This window comes from Emydura macquarii, unplaced genomic scaffold, assembly GCF_026122565.2.
Source record: "Emydura macquarii macquarii isolate MOO-44397 ecotype Brisbane River unplaced genomic scaffold, CSIRO-AGI_Emac_v2 contig_1253, whole genome shotgun sequence".
Taxonomy (NCBI): domain Eukaryota; kingdom Metazoa; phylum Chordata; order Testudines; family Chelidae; genus Emydura; species Emydura macquarii.
Window position 1 is genome coordinate 93,513,662 of NW_027131390.1, and position 15,918 is coordinate 93,529,579.

A 15,918-nucleotide genomic window follows, 5' to 3' on the forward strand; every position below is an offset into this window, starting at 1 on the left:
GGCAGGATCCACAGAGTCTTCATAGGAGATCTGCTTCCCCTGTACCAATACTCAGTGGGGTTTGGAGGAAGGGATAGGATGGATTCACCCACCAAATCCCCACTCATAAGACGGCTTGTGCAGCATTAGTGGCCTCAGGGAGGATTTTGTTCCAGACCCACCCCTTAAACTGGGAATCCCTTTATGCACAGTTCATTAAAGGCCTGATCCTGTTGCTACTGCTGTCAACAACAAAACTCCCATTAATGCAGGATTGGGCGCTTACCCAAGCTATATAGAAGTCTTGGACCTGAAAGAATATGGGGAGTATTCAGCGGTTTTAAGGTTTTAAGTGCTTTAAGGATTCTTAGTGATAAAATAAAACACTTGTATCTAATATTTATATAGGGTTAGATTGTGCAAACTGCTTAGAGCCCAGAGTAAAGGATGGTGCAGAGCCACATCACCTAACGCTAGGGCATAATTCTACCTCAGAGCTGCTTAGGATACAGAATGAGCATGTCTACTTCTACATCCCTTCAGTTCCATTGCATAGGCTGGTGGAAGGAAGAGCTTTGTCCTTGTCAACCTCCCTTTTGCAGGGTAAATTCCTCCCTCTGCATCTCTGGAGAGCAATCGGGGCCTGCAATTTTGGCTGGCTTTTATTCAGGCTGTACAAGGCCAGGCAAGGAAAGTCTCCTGTAGTCTTCCCCAATGCTGCACATGCATGTAAGGACCAGCCGCCATCTGGCCCATAGCGATCACAAGTTTGCAAATACATACATTTTCACGGCAGAGACATATTTTGAATTAATGAGGTACCGAGACAGTGCACATTAGAAAAAGAAGTCGGAGAAGCTGACGACAATGCAGGATTTATTTCTTTATTCTCTCTAATCTCAGTTCCATGAGTCAGCATTTCCAGTGTAAATAATTTATAAAAAGGATGACAGCACCCTGATTGGGTGGGCTGGAAGTAAATCCAGGCCTAATTATGAGGGCCTGCTGAGAGATAGGACTCTAAATTCCCTTAATTAATAAACCATTCTCCAAAACTGGCTTTATCTGTAAACAGTTACTTACAGTATAATAAATACTTAAGTGGTTTAGAAGAGACTCTGTTGCTATGTTTTTCATCTGGTGGAAAATGAATGCAGAGCATTAATTGCAGAAAAGTTGCTAGTGTCAGTGTTCAGTGACTTGGTGCTAATTCTGAGCTGAACAATTACACACTACCTGAGTGAAGCATTATTATAATAACTTTCTCCAGGCACAACATATGGCACTATTTTTGTTTTCAAGACGATGTAAACTGAATGGGTTTTTTGATTTGTGATTAAAAACACTACAACCTAATGCTTGTAGCTGTCCTGGCCTCTTGAAAGGTACAGAGTGGGAGGAACTGAAACCTTCATGGAGTGACCATGCATCTTCTCTTTTTAGTCCCTACTTGTATTTTTTGAGGGAGGAGTATTTTGAAACTGGCTTTTGCTTATTTACTTTCCTGTAATTTTCCCATCTCATCACTGTATTCCTGTTTCATTCTCTCTATAGCGCTTCTCTTTCCCTTCTTTTTTCCCTCTTCCCTTAGTTTTATTTATTGTATTTTATTCTCTGCTATTTTGAGCTGCCTCTGATTCAATTTTCCTTTCTCTTGTTGGTTCCATTGCTTTCTGCTCTTCTCTATTCTATCATCTTCTTCCTTTCTTTGTCAGAAGTCCACTTCTCTGCAGATTAAAGGCCACTCTAGGAAATCCTACCCTAGAAACTCTTGTTCTGATTTAGGCAGGGGGGCTGATCTATCAAAAATTGTGACACATTACTATAAATGTGACAGACTTGCAGAAGCAGCAATCATTACTGTACACGTTTTCAAATAGTCCTACTTGTAGATGTGGATTTACTCATGCAATCGTGAATTATGAGTTACATTTTCAGAGAGAAGTGCAATAAGGAATTAGAAGATGCAGACACTATAATGCTGGGTGAGGGACTGCAAATATTTTCTGTGATTTAATTCAAATTTGAAAATTCCATTTGACTGTGTCCATTCGCCTCCCTTTTTGTGTTTGCCTCCTTGAACGAGCTTACTGGTAGCTTGAAGTGAGTCAAATGAATATCTCAGAACATTAATGGACAAGAAATTTCAAATTCAGATTTGTGGGTATTTGTGCCAGTAACCTGATTTCAAGAGCTATGCTTGTGCAATGAAGGAATGGAAACATGTGACTTCTGTGTCTAATCAAAGCTATTGTGATTTTAAATAGGGAAGACTTGCACTGAACTGCTTGCTAACAAGCTACCAGCCAAAAATGATTCACAAACCGTTTTGAACAATACATTTATGAATTGTCTGCAAAAAGCACAATTTTCTAACACAAGAAGGTATGAACTTCATTATTTAAAATACACATTACAAATGTGCCCAAATCTAATAAAAACAAAACTTTAAGTACTGAGGCCCAGATCCTCCGAGGTATTTAGCTATTTAAGGGCCCTGTAAAAACAATCATAGGCGAACGTTCAGCTATGTTAGCAACGATTACATGTTACTGTATCCGAACATCAGAAAATCCCATATAACTGTTTGAGAATTTTAATACTTCCCAGAGAGTTATGTCCAGTCATGGTAACACAAATATATCCATATTCATCTGATATCACAGTACTGTAGAATCCTAACATTCTGATTTTCTATTTTGCTATTCACTCAAACGTACAGTATCTCAATCAGATGTGAAACAGCCAATCTAATTCTGCAGATGAGATTTTCCACAAAATGATATTAAGGATATGGGCAGTTAAAGGGGAAAATGAACCATATGTCCACCAACACCTGTCGTATGGCACAACAGAGCGCCATTGTTGCTGCTTGCTTAATGCCACGTGTGTCTAGGAATTACAAGTCTTTGTGCCTGATCCTGAAACTGCTGATGCACAAATAGCTTCTCTGATATCAATAGGACTATTTACGTGAGTAAGGGTGTCAGGATCAAACCTTTTTGGTTCTCTGTCTATTATGAGTTTATCACAATCCTGTTATTTTTATAGTAGTTGTTTTGAATCTGTTGCAAAGAAAGACTTTGTCTGTGCTAAAGGAACAATTTTGTTGCCAAATGATGTTTCCAAGATTCTGACTTGTGAATTTCACAAAGCTCTGTTTTGGTTTTGTGGGCTTTGACTCACACAGTCTACTGTATATAAAACACAGATCTCATCTCACCCTCCACCCCCCAAATAATGCATGTCTAGTTGGCTGGTAGTTCATTAAGCTAGGAGCTTAAGCTCTATAGTACAGAAATTAAGTTAATGGAGAACTGGCCTATGATGGACTCAGATGTGTGCACACATGAACATGTCCAGTCTTCATAGATGAACATTCAGATCTGAACTGAGTGAGTAAAGAATTTAGTTAAAATCACCTACCTGATACAAGAATAATGAGGAGCTTAGCCTTAGCTTCCAGGAGACTGTGAAAGTATTGGATAGTAGTAGGGATGTCTTTTACATAGTAGAGCATCTGGAAATGAAAGGAAATATTTGAAAATAAATACTCCTGGTCTGAGAGATTTCCTTGTTGATTGATGGCAAATGGAGGGGCTTGGGCAGCATCTGTGATGCCAGAAAGCAGGCAGAAAACTTGGAGACAGTGAGAGCAGCAGTCTGAGAGAGTCCCTCAGAGGAAGATGAGGCTATGGTACACTAGTAGCCACTCCAAGCCGATGGAAGAGAGGTCTCCTGTTGGCTTAAATATTCCAGCTCCCGTGAGTGGTGGTAGCACCGACATAGCACTGTCCACACCAGGGCTTATGTCGATGTAACTTACGTTGGGAGTGGTTTATTCCCCCCACCCTAAGCTGACACTGACATGAACTGTAGTGTAGACATTGCCCAAAAGAAGCTCTCTGAGGCTGAGTGCTTGCTGAAAAGGCCGACTTGGATTTCTGAACAAGGAAACTACTGTCTCTCTGTTTCTACTGCATTCAGGGAAGCAGGACTTTGTGTACATTCTTTGTAATAAATGGGATTGTACCAAAAAAACCACCCCAAAACCCAGATTCCGATCATCAGTTTCTTCTAATACAAATGAACTTGGCAAGGCCTGAATACTGGCTAACTGCTCAGGCTAATGGGAGCTTTGCCACTGATTTCAAAGGGAGCAGGGTTAGCTCCTAAATAACACAAATGGATTTAGAATCATAGAGTTGGAAGGGACTTCAGGAGGTCATCTAGTCCAACCCCCTGCTCAAAGCAGGACTAACCTCAGCTAAATTTACTTAGCTTAATTATTAACCTCAGCTTAATTTACTCAGCTAAATTTACTACAAGCCCTCAGTAAGAGGCAGGAGGTAGTTGATCAGAGTCACAATTTGGCCCTTGGTTACTTCTTTGCTCCAGGAAGTAAGTAAGCTGCAGCAGCCTGGAGCAGATTACTTCCTCCACTGCACCAGCTCAGCTCTGCTGACGGATACACTGTGGGGAAGGGCAACATATAAGCTCCGCCCACTTCCACCATATGCATAGGAGGAGGTGCTTGCTCTCATGAGTCTCTCATTCTCTCAGCTGCAACATGGGTATCTTGCAGGGAGGCGCGAGGGGGTGTCTTGTGCTCTCTTAGACCTGGCCTAGTTGTGTTGGCAAGTGACAATCTTGCCTTAAGTTTTTTGACCCAGTTTGCATGAGATACCTTTTTTTTTTTTTTTTTTTTTTTAAATGAAACAAGAACTTTTGTAATTGCTGGTGAAACCACTTCTAAGCCAATAAAAACAGGAAGTGTCCAGAATAATGTAGGTTATGTACAATACACAGAGTGACCTACTGATCAGACATGATTAGCAGAGCTCCTGGTGTCTCTGCCAGAGAGAGGCTCCATCACCCTAGGATTTCTGCTCACCTGGGATAGCTCCATCACAGTTTACTTTTCTTTTTTGTGACCAGACTGTTAACCATCTCATTCTGAGAATCCCTGCTAGGTCATCAATGGAGAAGGACTGACCACTTAATGAGGCTGCTTTTTCCTTCTCACTTATCTAATTACCATGCTTAGAAAACCAAGTAGGTGCCAGAACACTTTGGACCTAATTCTGTTCCAACTGAAATCAGTGATAAATCTCCACTTGACTGCAGTAGTTGTAGTGCAGATTAGTTGTCCCTAGAATGAAAAGATGTGCAATAGCTCACATGCAAGAGAAGTGGTGTTAGGGTTTTGTAATTTTCTGAATGATACCACTAACCAGGCTGTGGGGTGATTTCAGCACAGAAGTGTTTAATTTTTTTACATTCTTCACTGTCCCCTCCCTGAAATCCTTTTGGCAATGTCTGGTTCACGAACGCATCTTTCTGTGACATCACTAGTCATTCTGAGGCTCTGCCTTTACCCTTTTACTTCAGGGTAACTAATACAGCTCAGCTATTCCAAGGTAATAACACAGTGGAGACAAAGCGCTGTAGTTTTACCATCAGATAAGGTAGGCAAGGTCAAGCCCAGTTTAACTGACGATAAAAACTACAGTGCCTTGTCTCCTCTGTGTTTTTACCTTGGGGTAGCTCATGTGCGTTAGTTACACTGTATTGAAAAATACAGGTTTTTAGCAGTGAAGATAAGGTCTGTGATAACTTCCGTGAACCTAGAAGTACAATGAGAATTTCACAGAGGGAATTTTTTGAATATATTAGTTAACATTTTTTTCTCTGCTGACTGCCACCCTCTGCCCGGTTAATGAGGCCACTGAGAACTAAAGTTGCCTTGCTGTACCTCAGTTCTCATTCTTGCAGCTCACTTATTCTTAAATACTTAAAGAAATTACAAAGAAATAAACTCTTCTCGTTAAAGTGCGCAACGAGGTCACATACCTTAGACATAATCTTTAGAGTTGGACCTTCAACAACATTGACTTTGCATAACTTTTACCTGAATCATGTGAATGAAGTCCCATTTCTTAAACTCTTTCTTTTCATTCATTCGACTTTCATATTCAGTTGATGTTTCCTTATGCCAGGCAAACTTTATGTTCTCAAGGTTTGATGTCTTAGCTACACGGTCTAAAATACAGAGAGAATGATGTGTAGTCTATTTCAATTGCAAATATGGAAACAAGTTCCATTCAGAATTGTAATATGGCCAAAAATTACATGTTGAAAATGACATGGTATTATTTTCAATGTAATAACAGAATATTAAAAATGAAGCCTACCTGTTATAGTATGTGAACAAATAAAGCTAATAAATAAAGGGCCCAGTCCTGTGAGGGATCTTTGTGGAATGAAGTACAAATGGGATCTGATGCCTTTATCTCTGTACAAGATTTGAGTTTGGCACACTTTGTTGTAGAGATTTCAGTAGAGATGAGGAAAAATTTGAAAGTTAGGAACTTAATCTGTCTCCAACTTCCTCAAAAACCTAGTGCCTGGAACAAAGCTTTAGTTGCGTCCTCATCCAAATTTCTCCAAGTTAACTGTGTTCAGAGGGTCTTTCATTCAGGGTCTTATATTTAACAGTGAAACAAAGGGCAGGTATTTTAGAGCGATGCTAATTACAGGTGAGTGATAAGAGAAATATTTGCAGAGTGTTTTAACGTGTGTACAAAGACTGAATACTAGGAAGAGGGAGGTGCTTTTAAAGTGAGTTCCCTCTGACTCAAGGCCCTGATTCACCACTGCATTACTCCAGTTTTATGGTAGTGTAACTACATTGCTTTCAGTAGTTATATCAGTATAAAACAGCAGTATCACAGTGGTAAATTCAGCCTAAGATGTGCAACACTTATTCAGAATAACATACTTTGTTAAAACCAGCACTTTTATACTGCAAGAATAGGTGAGAAATGTTCCATCAGTGCTTATATTCCTTTCCTTTACTAGTGGAGTTGGGCTGCCATTTATGGATGCTGCTGCTGTTACTCTGTTCTCTTCCATTTACTAGTCACTGTCCTCTGTTCCCGCAGTTCAAATCTAACTTGCTATTTTAAACTCATCCGTCGTTCAGCAGCAGTCCATATCACCATCACAAATAAGCTGGTACAATCTGGTTGAATTTAATTTCTAGACAGTCTTTGAGGAGACTTTGGAAGAAAATGGGATCACTGGCCAACCCAGACAGTGTAGTTTTTTTATGTCAAAATCCAGACAAAGCAAACTGGTTTGGCTAAAATAGGAGTCTCCACCTAAAAATTCACCTGAACCCCAAACTTTCCCTTTAGCAGTTCTGCAAAGTTCTACTAATTCTCTCCCCAGTTTATCCTAGATTTGCATGGCAGTTTTGTCTGCCAGGGTCCTCCTCCTGGTTTCAGAAGCCCTGAAATACCACAAGAGATAACAGTTTTTGTGGCTTGAACTGGAACTGGAAATATAGGGCTCTTGGCAGTACAAAGGGGCTTTAATGTGTAAATGAGAATCAGACCCACGATGTGCAATGGCTGCACACCAGAGAATGTTCCACTGGCCAGAAAACTCACTTACACAGCGCTCTTTCACCAACAGCAGTTGGTCCAATAAAAGATATTGCCTCACCCACCTTGCCTCTCCAAGTTCTTTCACATTAGGAATGCTGCATTTTTAAAGATGTCCTCTAAGGGTATATCTACATCGCAATTAGATACCTGTGGCTGGCCCGTGCCAGCTGACTCAGGCCCATAGGGCTCAGGCTAAGGGGCTGTTTAATTGTGGTGTAGACATTCAGGCTCGGGCTGCAGCCCAACCTCTGGGACCTTCCCACTTCGCAGGATCCTATAGCCTGGGCTCCAACCCGAGCCGGAATATCTACACTAAAATTAAACCACAAGCCCAAGTCAGCTGGCACAGGGCAGCTATGGGTTTTTAACTGCAGTGAGACAAACACCTAGAATGTTAGCATTTTGTAGGACAGAAAATAGTGTATTATTTATAGTGGGAGGATGCCCAACATGTTCCAGGCACTCTTCAAAAGGAAGATGCAGAGCCTGTTTCTCCACTATCTTATATTTTGTGTAGTTACTTACACATTTTGATCTGGTAGTGGTCTGCACCCACAAGGTGCAAGGCTGGCCACCAGTTCCTGCTCCCAAAAGGGTATAATCTATATGTAGGAATCACTTCACCCATCACCAAAATACATAAAGCCACCTGCAGATGGAACCCCAGTAGGTTTTTAACAGTACATAACTAGCTAAGATTGGAAATCAAAAGAAATATATTTAGTTGAAGCTGCAGTGAGAATTTGGCCAGGCGCAAAGGCTAAACACTAATACTTTATTAGGCATGCCATAGTATTTTTCACAAAACAATCAGTGTGGCTGTTGGGTTTTTGGAGAGAGGTATGTTCTAGGCCTCTGAGGATAGATCTTTTGAATGCCAGCTTGTACATTAACTCTGTCTGTATCTTGGGTAAGCTACTTAACCTCTATTAACCTTAGTTACCTAACCTGTGAGGACTATACTTAAGTCAGTAGGGTATTATGAGGGTTGGTAATTGATATTTGCAAATCACTTAAAAATAATTCTTGGCATTCTTGTTAAACACAATCTCAAGCAGACCACTCAATGCCATTCTGGGACACTGATTCAGTACCATTTTTGGATGAGCCACTGAATCACAAACACCACTTCCTAAAATGTCAAGGTTTTACATATAGTTCTCCCATCCAGTCATTAGACTCTATCTAGTTTATAAAATCTGATTATCTAGCAATTTAAAGTGTCATGGCTGCAGATAACAGTCTAACTCTACACATACTGATAAACATTGTGCCATAACAAATGTTCTAAGAGTGGGATACTGCAAAGGGATCTGTGTAGTCTTAAGGGTTTGTCTATGCAGAGCTCTTTGCAAGATCAAGGACTAAGACATTGCTAAGAAGGCAGGAGTCCGCAGTACAGTTGAAAAATAACTAATCCTAACTGAATGTAGTAGCTTTTTATTTTTAAAAGTGAAATTAGAACAAAAAACCTTATAAAGATGACATGTTAGCCAGTGGTCAACTTTGTTAAATGCATTTGTTAGTTCAAATACCTTTGTAGCTGAGGATTTGTTCACCACTTGGTTCTATCACCTCATTGTTAATGGTAACTCCTGGATATTTAGCCTGTACTTCTGCGAGAATCTGTAGGTCAATTTCACCTAAAATACAAATATGAAGCAGAATAAAAAGATCAGAGAAAAGATAAAATGTGAGGATTCTGCTAGCTATCTTCCTTCCCAAAATCCCTCACCTTTAAAAAAAAAAATCAGATCCAAATGTTGCTCCCACTGAATTCCTCAATCCCATCCCGAAAGATCTGTCTCTAGGGACTGAAGATTAACTCCATCAGTCCCCCACGAGTCTGATTTCTCTGAGACTATAGCAAGAGGTACCAGATGTGATGTCTCACAGTGATATGTAGATGTCCACTCAAAAATTGACTGAACCTCCCTATTTTATTTTATATATGCCACTAAATAGCAGTCATCTGGTATCAATCATTATTAGAGAGTGGTCAATACCAAAATCCAGGATATAATCATCCATGATCTTTGGCAAAGTTTATATCTGAATCCAAACTGCAGATCTACCCCATCTCTAGTCACTACCAACCCATGCCCATTGGATATGGAATCAATGAACCAGAAGTAAAAAGCTCTGTGTCCTATTAAGTCCCTGAGCCATCATGACATTTCTTCATTTGTATTTTATAAGGCCATTTTCTGTTTATTTTTGAGAATGAATTAGGGGTCTTTGTCCCAAAAGCTAATTGGCTAATGAGATACATGAGGAGCGGGGAAAAAAGAAAATTAATTTGAAAGCTGAAGCAAATCTCAATTTTTTTTTCATTGGTGCTTAAAGTGCTTTGCTCTTTCTGTGACTGATTAAGCTGAATATTGTGTTTCTGTGTATACAACATAAAGCAAATATGACAGCACTGACTGCTTTTTTTCTGTATACAAGAGATCATTCAAATCTGCTGCAGTGATTTTATTGATGAGTGTATTGATAGAGCCAACATTTAAATTCCTAGTCCAATATGCAGCAGCAGTAAAGTAAGCAAATAGGATGTTGGTTTGTATGATGAAGGAAGCCAAGGATACTGTGCTGTGATACTTTATGAAGGCATTGCTTGGACTGTATTTGGTGCACGGTTTTAGTGTCCAGTGTTGGCCAATCTATGTGTCTAAACATTCAGTTAAAGTAGAGAGAGCGAAAACTAAAATGAAAAATTGAACAGTCTTATTTATAAAGAGAAGCTGAACTTAGTCGTGAAAGGTGACAAGACTGAAGTATTTAAACTATGTTAAAATATAAAATTAAGTTTGACACTCAATCAAGACTAGAACGATGGGGCTGATTTAAGCTAGTGGAATATATGCAAGAAGATTTTAGTTGGAATGAACTTCCAACTGAGCCGGTGGAGTCAAACAGCATTAATGTATTTAGGCAAAAATGGATAACCGTGGTGAATTTGGTAAGGTAAAGAGACACAGATGTGTTTGAGAGTGGCTGGCTGACCTACCTGGAGGCAAGCAGGCAACTTTTCACATGCTCATTCCCTCCTTCCCCTCTCTTCACCAGCTTGGCTTAATCTCAACCTTTAAGTAGCAAGTACCCCCTAATTTCTGAAAATTTTAGTAAGTACCCCTACACTCAATTTTCCACTCTGAGAAATAATCTTTTTCCCGTTTACACTGGACAACTGTATTTCTCGTAAAGCAGGAGAGCTCCGAGTTCTGCAGTGCTGTGTGGCTGTGGCAGATCACAAAACCCGCTGCTGTTTCTCCCCTCCTTCCTCCTCCCCTTCTTCCATGACGGAGCAAAGGTCAACACCAGCCAATCACCATGGCCTGATGGCGGGATCACGTGCTGTTCTCCTCACACCGGCGAGAACTTGTGAGGTATGAGCAGGCACTAGTGGCCCACCAGAGTGGATAGCAGCGCTCCCCATGGCCATCCCTAGGGAGGTGCGGGCCTGGGGCAAATCACACTGTGTGCACCCCTCTTAAGATTTTTATACTGGGGCTGTCATAGTTGTCAATTTCACTGCTCAGCTAGAGCAATCCGAACAGAAGCAGAGGAGGCTTCCGCACAGGCTGGGACCCGGGGATGTGGGCAGGTGGCAGGCAGCTGCTGCTCATCTTCAAGCCAGGGCGTGGGAGGATGTCTCTCGGCTCAGAGCCGGGGCACGGATGGCAGCCACTCAGCTGTGAGCCCAGTTCGCAAGGCGCAGGAGGCTGCTGCCAGGCTCCCACCTGGGAGCTGGGATTGGGCGGGATGCAGGCGGCTGCTGCCCAGCTTTCCAAAAAGCCAGCGGCTGCCGCCCAGCTTCCCAGGACTGGGGCAGCTGCCGTCTACCTCCTAGCTAGGAGGTGGGACCAGGCGGGAAGCCTGCAGTTGGTGCCCACCTCCCCTAGAAGCCGGCAGCTGCCGCCCACCTCCCTTCACTGGGTTTTTTGCCACGTACCCCCTGCCTGTGTCTCCCAAGGAGTACATGTACCACAGGTTGAACAACTATGGTTTAATAGGACTTTTTTGGCACACATGGTACTTATGACTCCCACTACCTAAACACTTTACAGTTTTTACTATATCTAGCCTCACAACACCCTGTGAGGTAGGGAAGTACTATTATGGCCATTTTACAGATTGGGATCTGAGGCACAGCGCTGCCCAAAGTCACACAGGAAGTGGACAAAAGAACTGAATTCAGGTTGCCTGCATCCTACGCTAGTGTCCTAACTACTGGATCATCTTTCCACTCATCATACCACTGCAGACATGAAGAGATCCATGCCTTGCTTCTGATTCTACCCTTTGTAAATACATACTACAATTGAAGGTCTCAAACCTTGCCCTAATATTTGTCAGTGAAAAAGGCCCTACTAAAGGTTCATAAAAACATAACGAGTTTAATCTTTTCAGAGCTAAGTATCTTTTTAAAAGAAAATTAAAAACAAATGTTTACGTGGCATTTGTGTAAGCATGTTCTTTCCAGAAAGGGAAATTGAATTTCAGAAGTAAATAGCTGTGGTTTTGCTATCACTATAGAAGTTTAATTGAAAATCTGACCAAATTAATTTGTTCATAGTCTGCTGTGGGAAAATCTGGGAACATGGAATTTTTAACTAATTACTATAGAATTTTTGGTATTTGTTTTCTATATCAACATTCTGTAAAATGGATTATCCCCTTGGAAAAAGAGGAAAGAGGATCCAGGGAACTACAGACCGGTCAGCCTCACCTCAATCCCTGGAAAAATCATGGAGCAGGTCCTTAAGGAATCCATTTTAAGGCACTTGGAGGAGAGGAAGGTGATCAGGAACAGTCAACACGGATTCACTAAGGGAAAGTCATGCCTGACCAACCTGATTGCTTTCTATGATGAGGTGACTGGCTCTGTGGATGTAGGGAAGGCCGTGGATGTGATATACCTTGACTTTAGCAAAGCTTTTGATACTGTCTCACACAGTATTCTTATCAGCAAGTTAAAGAAGTATGGGTTGGATGAATGGACTATAAAATGGATAGATAACTGGCTAGAGCATAGGGCTCAACGAGTAGTGATCAATGGCTCCATGTCTAGCTGGCAACCGGTCACAAGCGGAGTGCCCCAGGGGTCAGTCCTGGGGCCGGTTTTGTTCAACATCTTTATTAATGATCTGGAGGATGGGGTAGATTGCACCCTCAGCAAGTTTGCGGATGACACTAAGCTGGGGGAGTGGTAGATACCCTGGAGGGTAGGGATAGGATACAGAGTGACCTAAACAAACTGGAGGATTGGGACAAAAGAAATCTAATGAGGTTCAACAAGGACAAGTGCAGAGTCCTCCACTTAGGAAGGAAGAATCCCATGCACAGCTATAGACTGGGGACCGACGAGCTGGGCAGCAGCTCTGCAGAAAAGGACCTGGGGGTAACGGTGGATAAAAAGCTGGATATGAGTCAGCAGTGTGCCCTGGTTGTCAAGAAGGCTAATGGCATATTGGGCTGCATTAGGAGGGGCATTGCCAGCAGGTCACGGGAAGTGATTATTCCCCTCTATTCGGCATTGGTGAGGCCGCATTTAGAATATTGTGTCCAGTTTTGGGCCCCCCACTACAAAAAGGATGTGGACAAGTTGGAGAGAGTGCAGCGGAGGGCAACCAAAATGATTAGGGGGCTGGAGCACAGGACTTATGAGGAGAGGCTGAGGGAACTGGGCTTGTTTTGTCTGCAAAAGAGAAGAGTGAGGGGGATTTGATAGCGGCCTTTAACTACCTGAAAGGGGGTTCCAGGGAGGATGGGGCTAGGCTGTTCTCGGTGGTGGCAGATGACCGAACAAGGAGCAACGGTCTCAAGTTGCAGGGCGGGAGGTCTAAGTTGGACATTAGGAAAAAGTTTTTTACTAGGAGGGTGGTGAAGCACTGGAATGGGTTACCTAGGGAGGTGGTGGAATCTCCATCCTTAGAGGTTTTTAAGGTGAGGCTTGACAAAGCCCCGGTTGGGATGATATAGCTGAGGTTAGTCCTGCTTTGAGCAGGGGGTTGGACTAGATGACCTCCTGAGGTCCCTTCCAACTCTAATATTCTATGATTCTATGATTCTATGAAAGGCTGTGCCAGTCTCAATAAAAAAAATCTGAATTTCACATTTCCATATGTTGATGGGTTAATATATTCATTTTCACTCTTTCATGGACACACAACCCTTACATTATTTTGAAACAAACAAATACCTGACTTAATCTACAGTTGTAATTAACTTCAGTTAGTTCTTTTATATGCAAACAGGTGTCCTGAGGCATTTTATTGTCAAACATGTGGCAGCTTGCATTGTCAACAATTTGGCAATTAGGCTATTGGAAGTATTTAAACTCTCTAATACAATTACCTTTTAAAGGCTACCACTATGTTCACCATCAAGTTTCTAATTAAACATTTTTAAGTAAAGGGGTCGTTTACAGCACAGTTGATGCCTTTTATGTTTTTTACAGGTACAGCAATATTAGGATGCTATGCACTGAAGTGGAAACTTAATAAGGCACAAGCTGTAGTCAATAGCAGACTCTCTCCATCGTCTGGTACAATGGGCCTGAACAGTTACATTGAATGGCAAGATCCTGCTTGGCCTGCAATGCCCCTCTGCCATGTACATTGGCCAAACTGGACTATCACTACGCAAAAGGATAAATGGACACAAAAAATAACAACATCCATAAACCAGTGGGAGAACACTTTAATCTCCCAGGGCACACTGTCACTGACCTGAAAGTTGCTGTACTTCTCCAAAAACAACTCCAAAAACAGACTTCAAAGAGAAACTGCTGAGTTAGAAATGATCTGCAAACTTGACACATTCAAACTGGGTTTAAACAGAGATTTGGAATGGGTCTCTCATTAGAAGAGGTAAATTGCTTTCCTCACCCATTCTCACCTCCTATGCAATGACTGTCATTAGACCTCAAGTACCCGGCTTCCATCCACCTCCCCCATTGTTCTCTATGCACTTGTATATGTATATGATGATCCTATGTTTCTCATTTCTACCTCTGCATCTGATGACGTAAGCTGAGCCTCACGAAAACTTATGCCTGCTAAAATTAAATGTGTTAGTCTTTAGTCTTTAAAGTGTTAGTGTTAGTCTTTAAAGTGCCACAGAACGGCTACCCCTCTGGAACTCTTGGCCTTAGTGTAGCTGTGCAAGGGATAAGTGAGCAGGATGAGTGCATGGAGCCTTCCGCCCACCTGTACTCTCTACACCAAGGGCCAGCAACCTGGGGTCCCAGGAAGCACAATCTTTCCTGAGCTCTGATAGGGGTATTACAGCTTCATACTGGCCTCAAAATAGGTTTGAGGCTAAAGGCTACAGCCTACCTCTAAATGAACCTGGTGTGAACCCATTAAAATAACAAACCACTGAATTTCCCTTATTTACTCACAAACACTCAGGGTGGGGGAAGATACCTTAGCAAATCAGAAAACAGCTTATTCTTAAAGTACAACTATATTTGAGCCAATGAGCTGTCCTGATTGATTGCAGCACATGACTCTAGTCAGTTCTCAGAGCCAATGAGAATCCAAACTTTTCAGTTATGGCAAAATGAGCAATTGCCAGTTTATAGAATCAATGTCCATCATGCTAAGCTGCATCTCTCTGATTAGACAGTTAAATGCCCCACTAACTGACTCAAATGATCCTATTAGAAAGAATTTTTTTTGGCCGAAAATGGTCCCTCTTATTTAGAAATAAATGTCCCTACTCTTTGACAGTGTCTAGGTTATCACTAATAATTCGGCATTTACATATGGCTATTCTTACTTGTAAGGAAAGATTGACAAAAATGAGATTAGTCTTCAGAGATGACATGATTGAAACATTTAAATTAAATTAAGGGTTACTATAAATGTGTTGATCTAATAGAATTTAATGGGCAGGCTAAAACTAAGGGACATAGATATTAAGGGCGGGAACTTATGTATGGAGTATTTAGGGAGGTATAATATTATGTATTCCTAAAATCATGTACTCCATATTCCATTGGTACTATTTATTTATGTATATACCGTCAGGTTTTCAATAGCGTTAAGCACATTCAGATGCCAGAGTGACTGAATAGATGATGACTACCAATACCTTGTGTACCTTAGCACTCCTACTACCACTAGTGTACCAGAACTGGTGGCAACAACAGTGGGAAATGTTAGGGGGAAAAAGCCTTGTGTGACCAGGCTCAAGGTGTTTGTCTGCTCCACAGTATCCCATCAGCAAATGAGATGCATTTTGATGCATTTATAACTATCTAAAGCACAGGGATTCTTGGGAAGCAGTAATTTCCATAAGAGACCTCTGGGGTGAGCATGGTCCGTGATTATTCGTATGAACTTGTAATGTAACGTGGCAGCAGGAACAAAGCCAAAGGTAGAGATTTTAGGGTTCATACACAGAGGCATTCATGTCACAGGAAGTAAATAGGTTTGTGGGTTTTTTAACAAACGTTTTTTACTCATAAGTCTTGCTC

At 41.5% G+C, this 15,918-nt stretch overlaps 1 protein-coding gene across 2 annotated transcripts in view; it reads right to left on the reverse strand.

The window, feature by feature from the left end:
- HNMT (histamine N-methyltransferase) overlaps window positions 1-15,918 on the reverse strand; it is a 32,113-nt gene that overhangs the window by 1,619 nt on the left and 14,576 nt on the right. For both annotated transcript variants that reach the window (XM_067549906.1, XM_067549907.1), the window contains 3 exons: window positions 8,966-9,073; window positions 5,891-6,021; window positions 3,406-3,499 (listed from right to left, as the gene is read on the reverse strand). In XM_067549906.1, coding sequence (XP_067406007.1) covers window positions 3,406-3,499; window positions 5,891-6,021; window positions 8,966-9,073 — 333 coding nt within the window. The remainder of the gene's footprint in view (window positions 1-3,405; window positions 3,500-5,890; window positions 6,022-8,965; window positions 9,074-15,918) is intronic.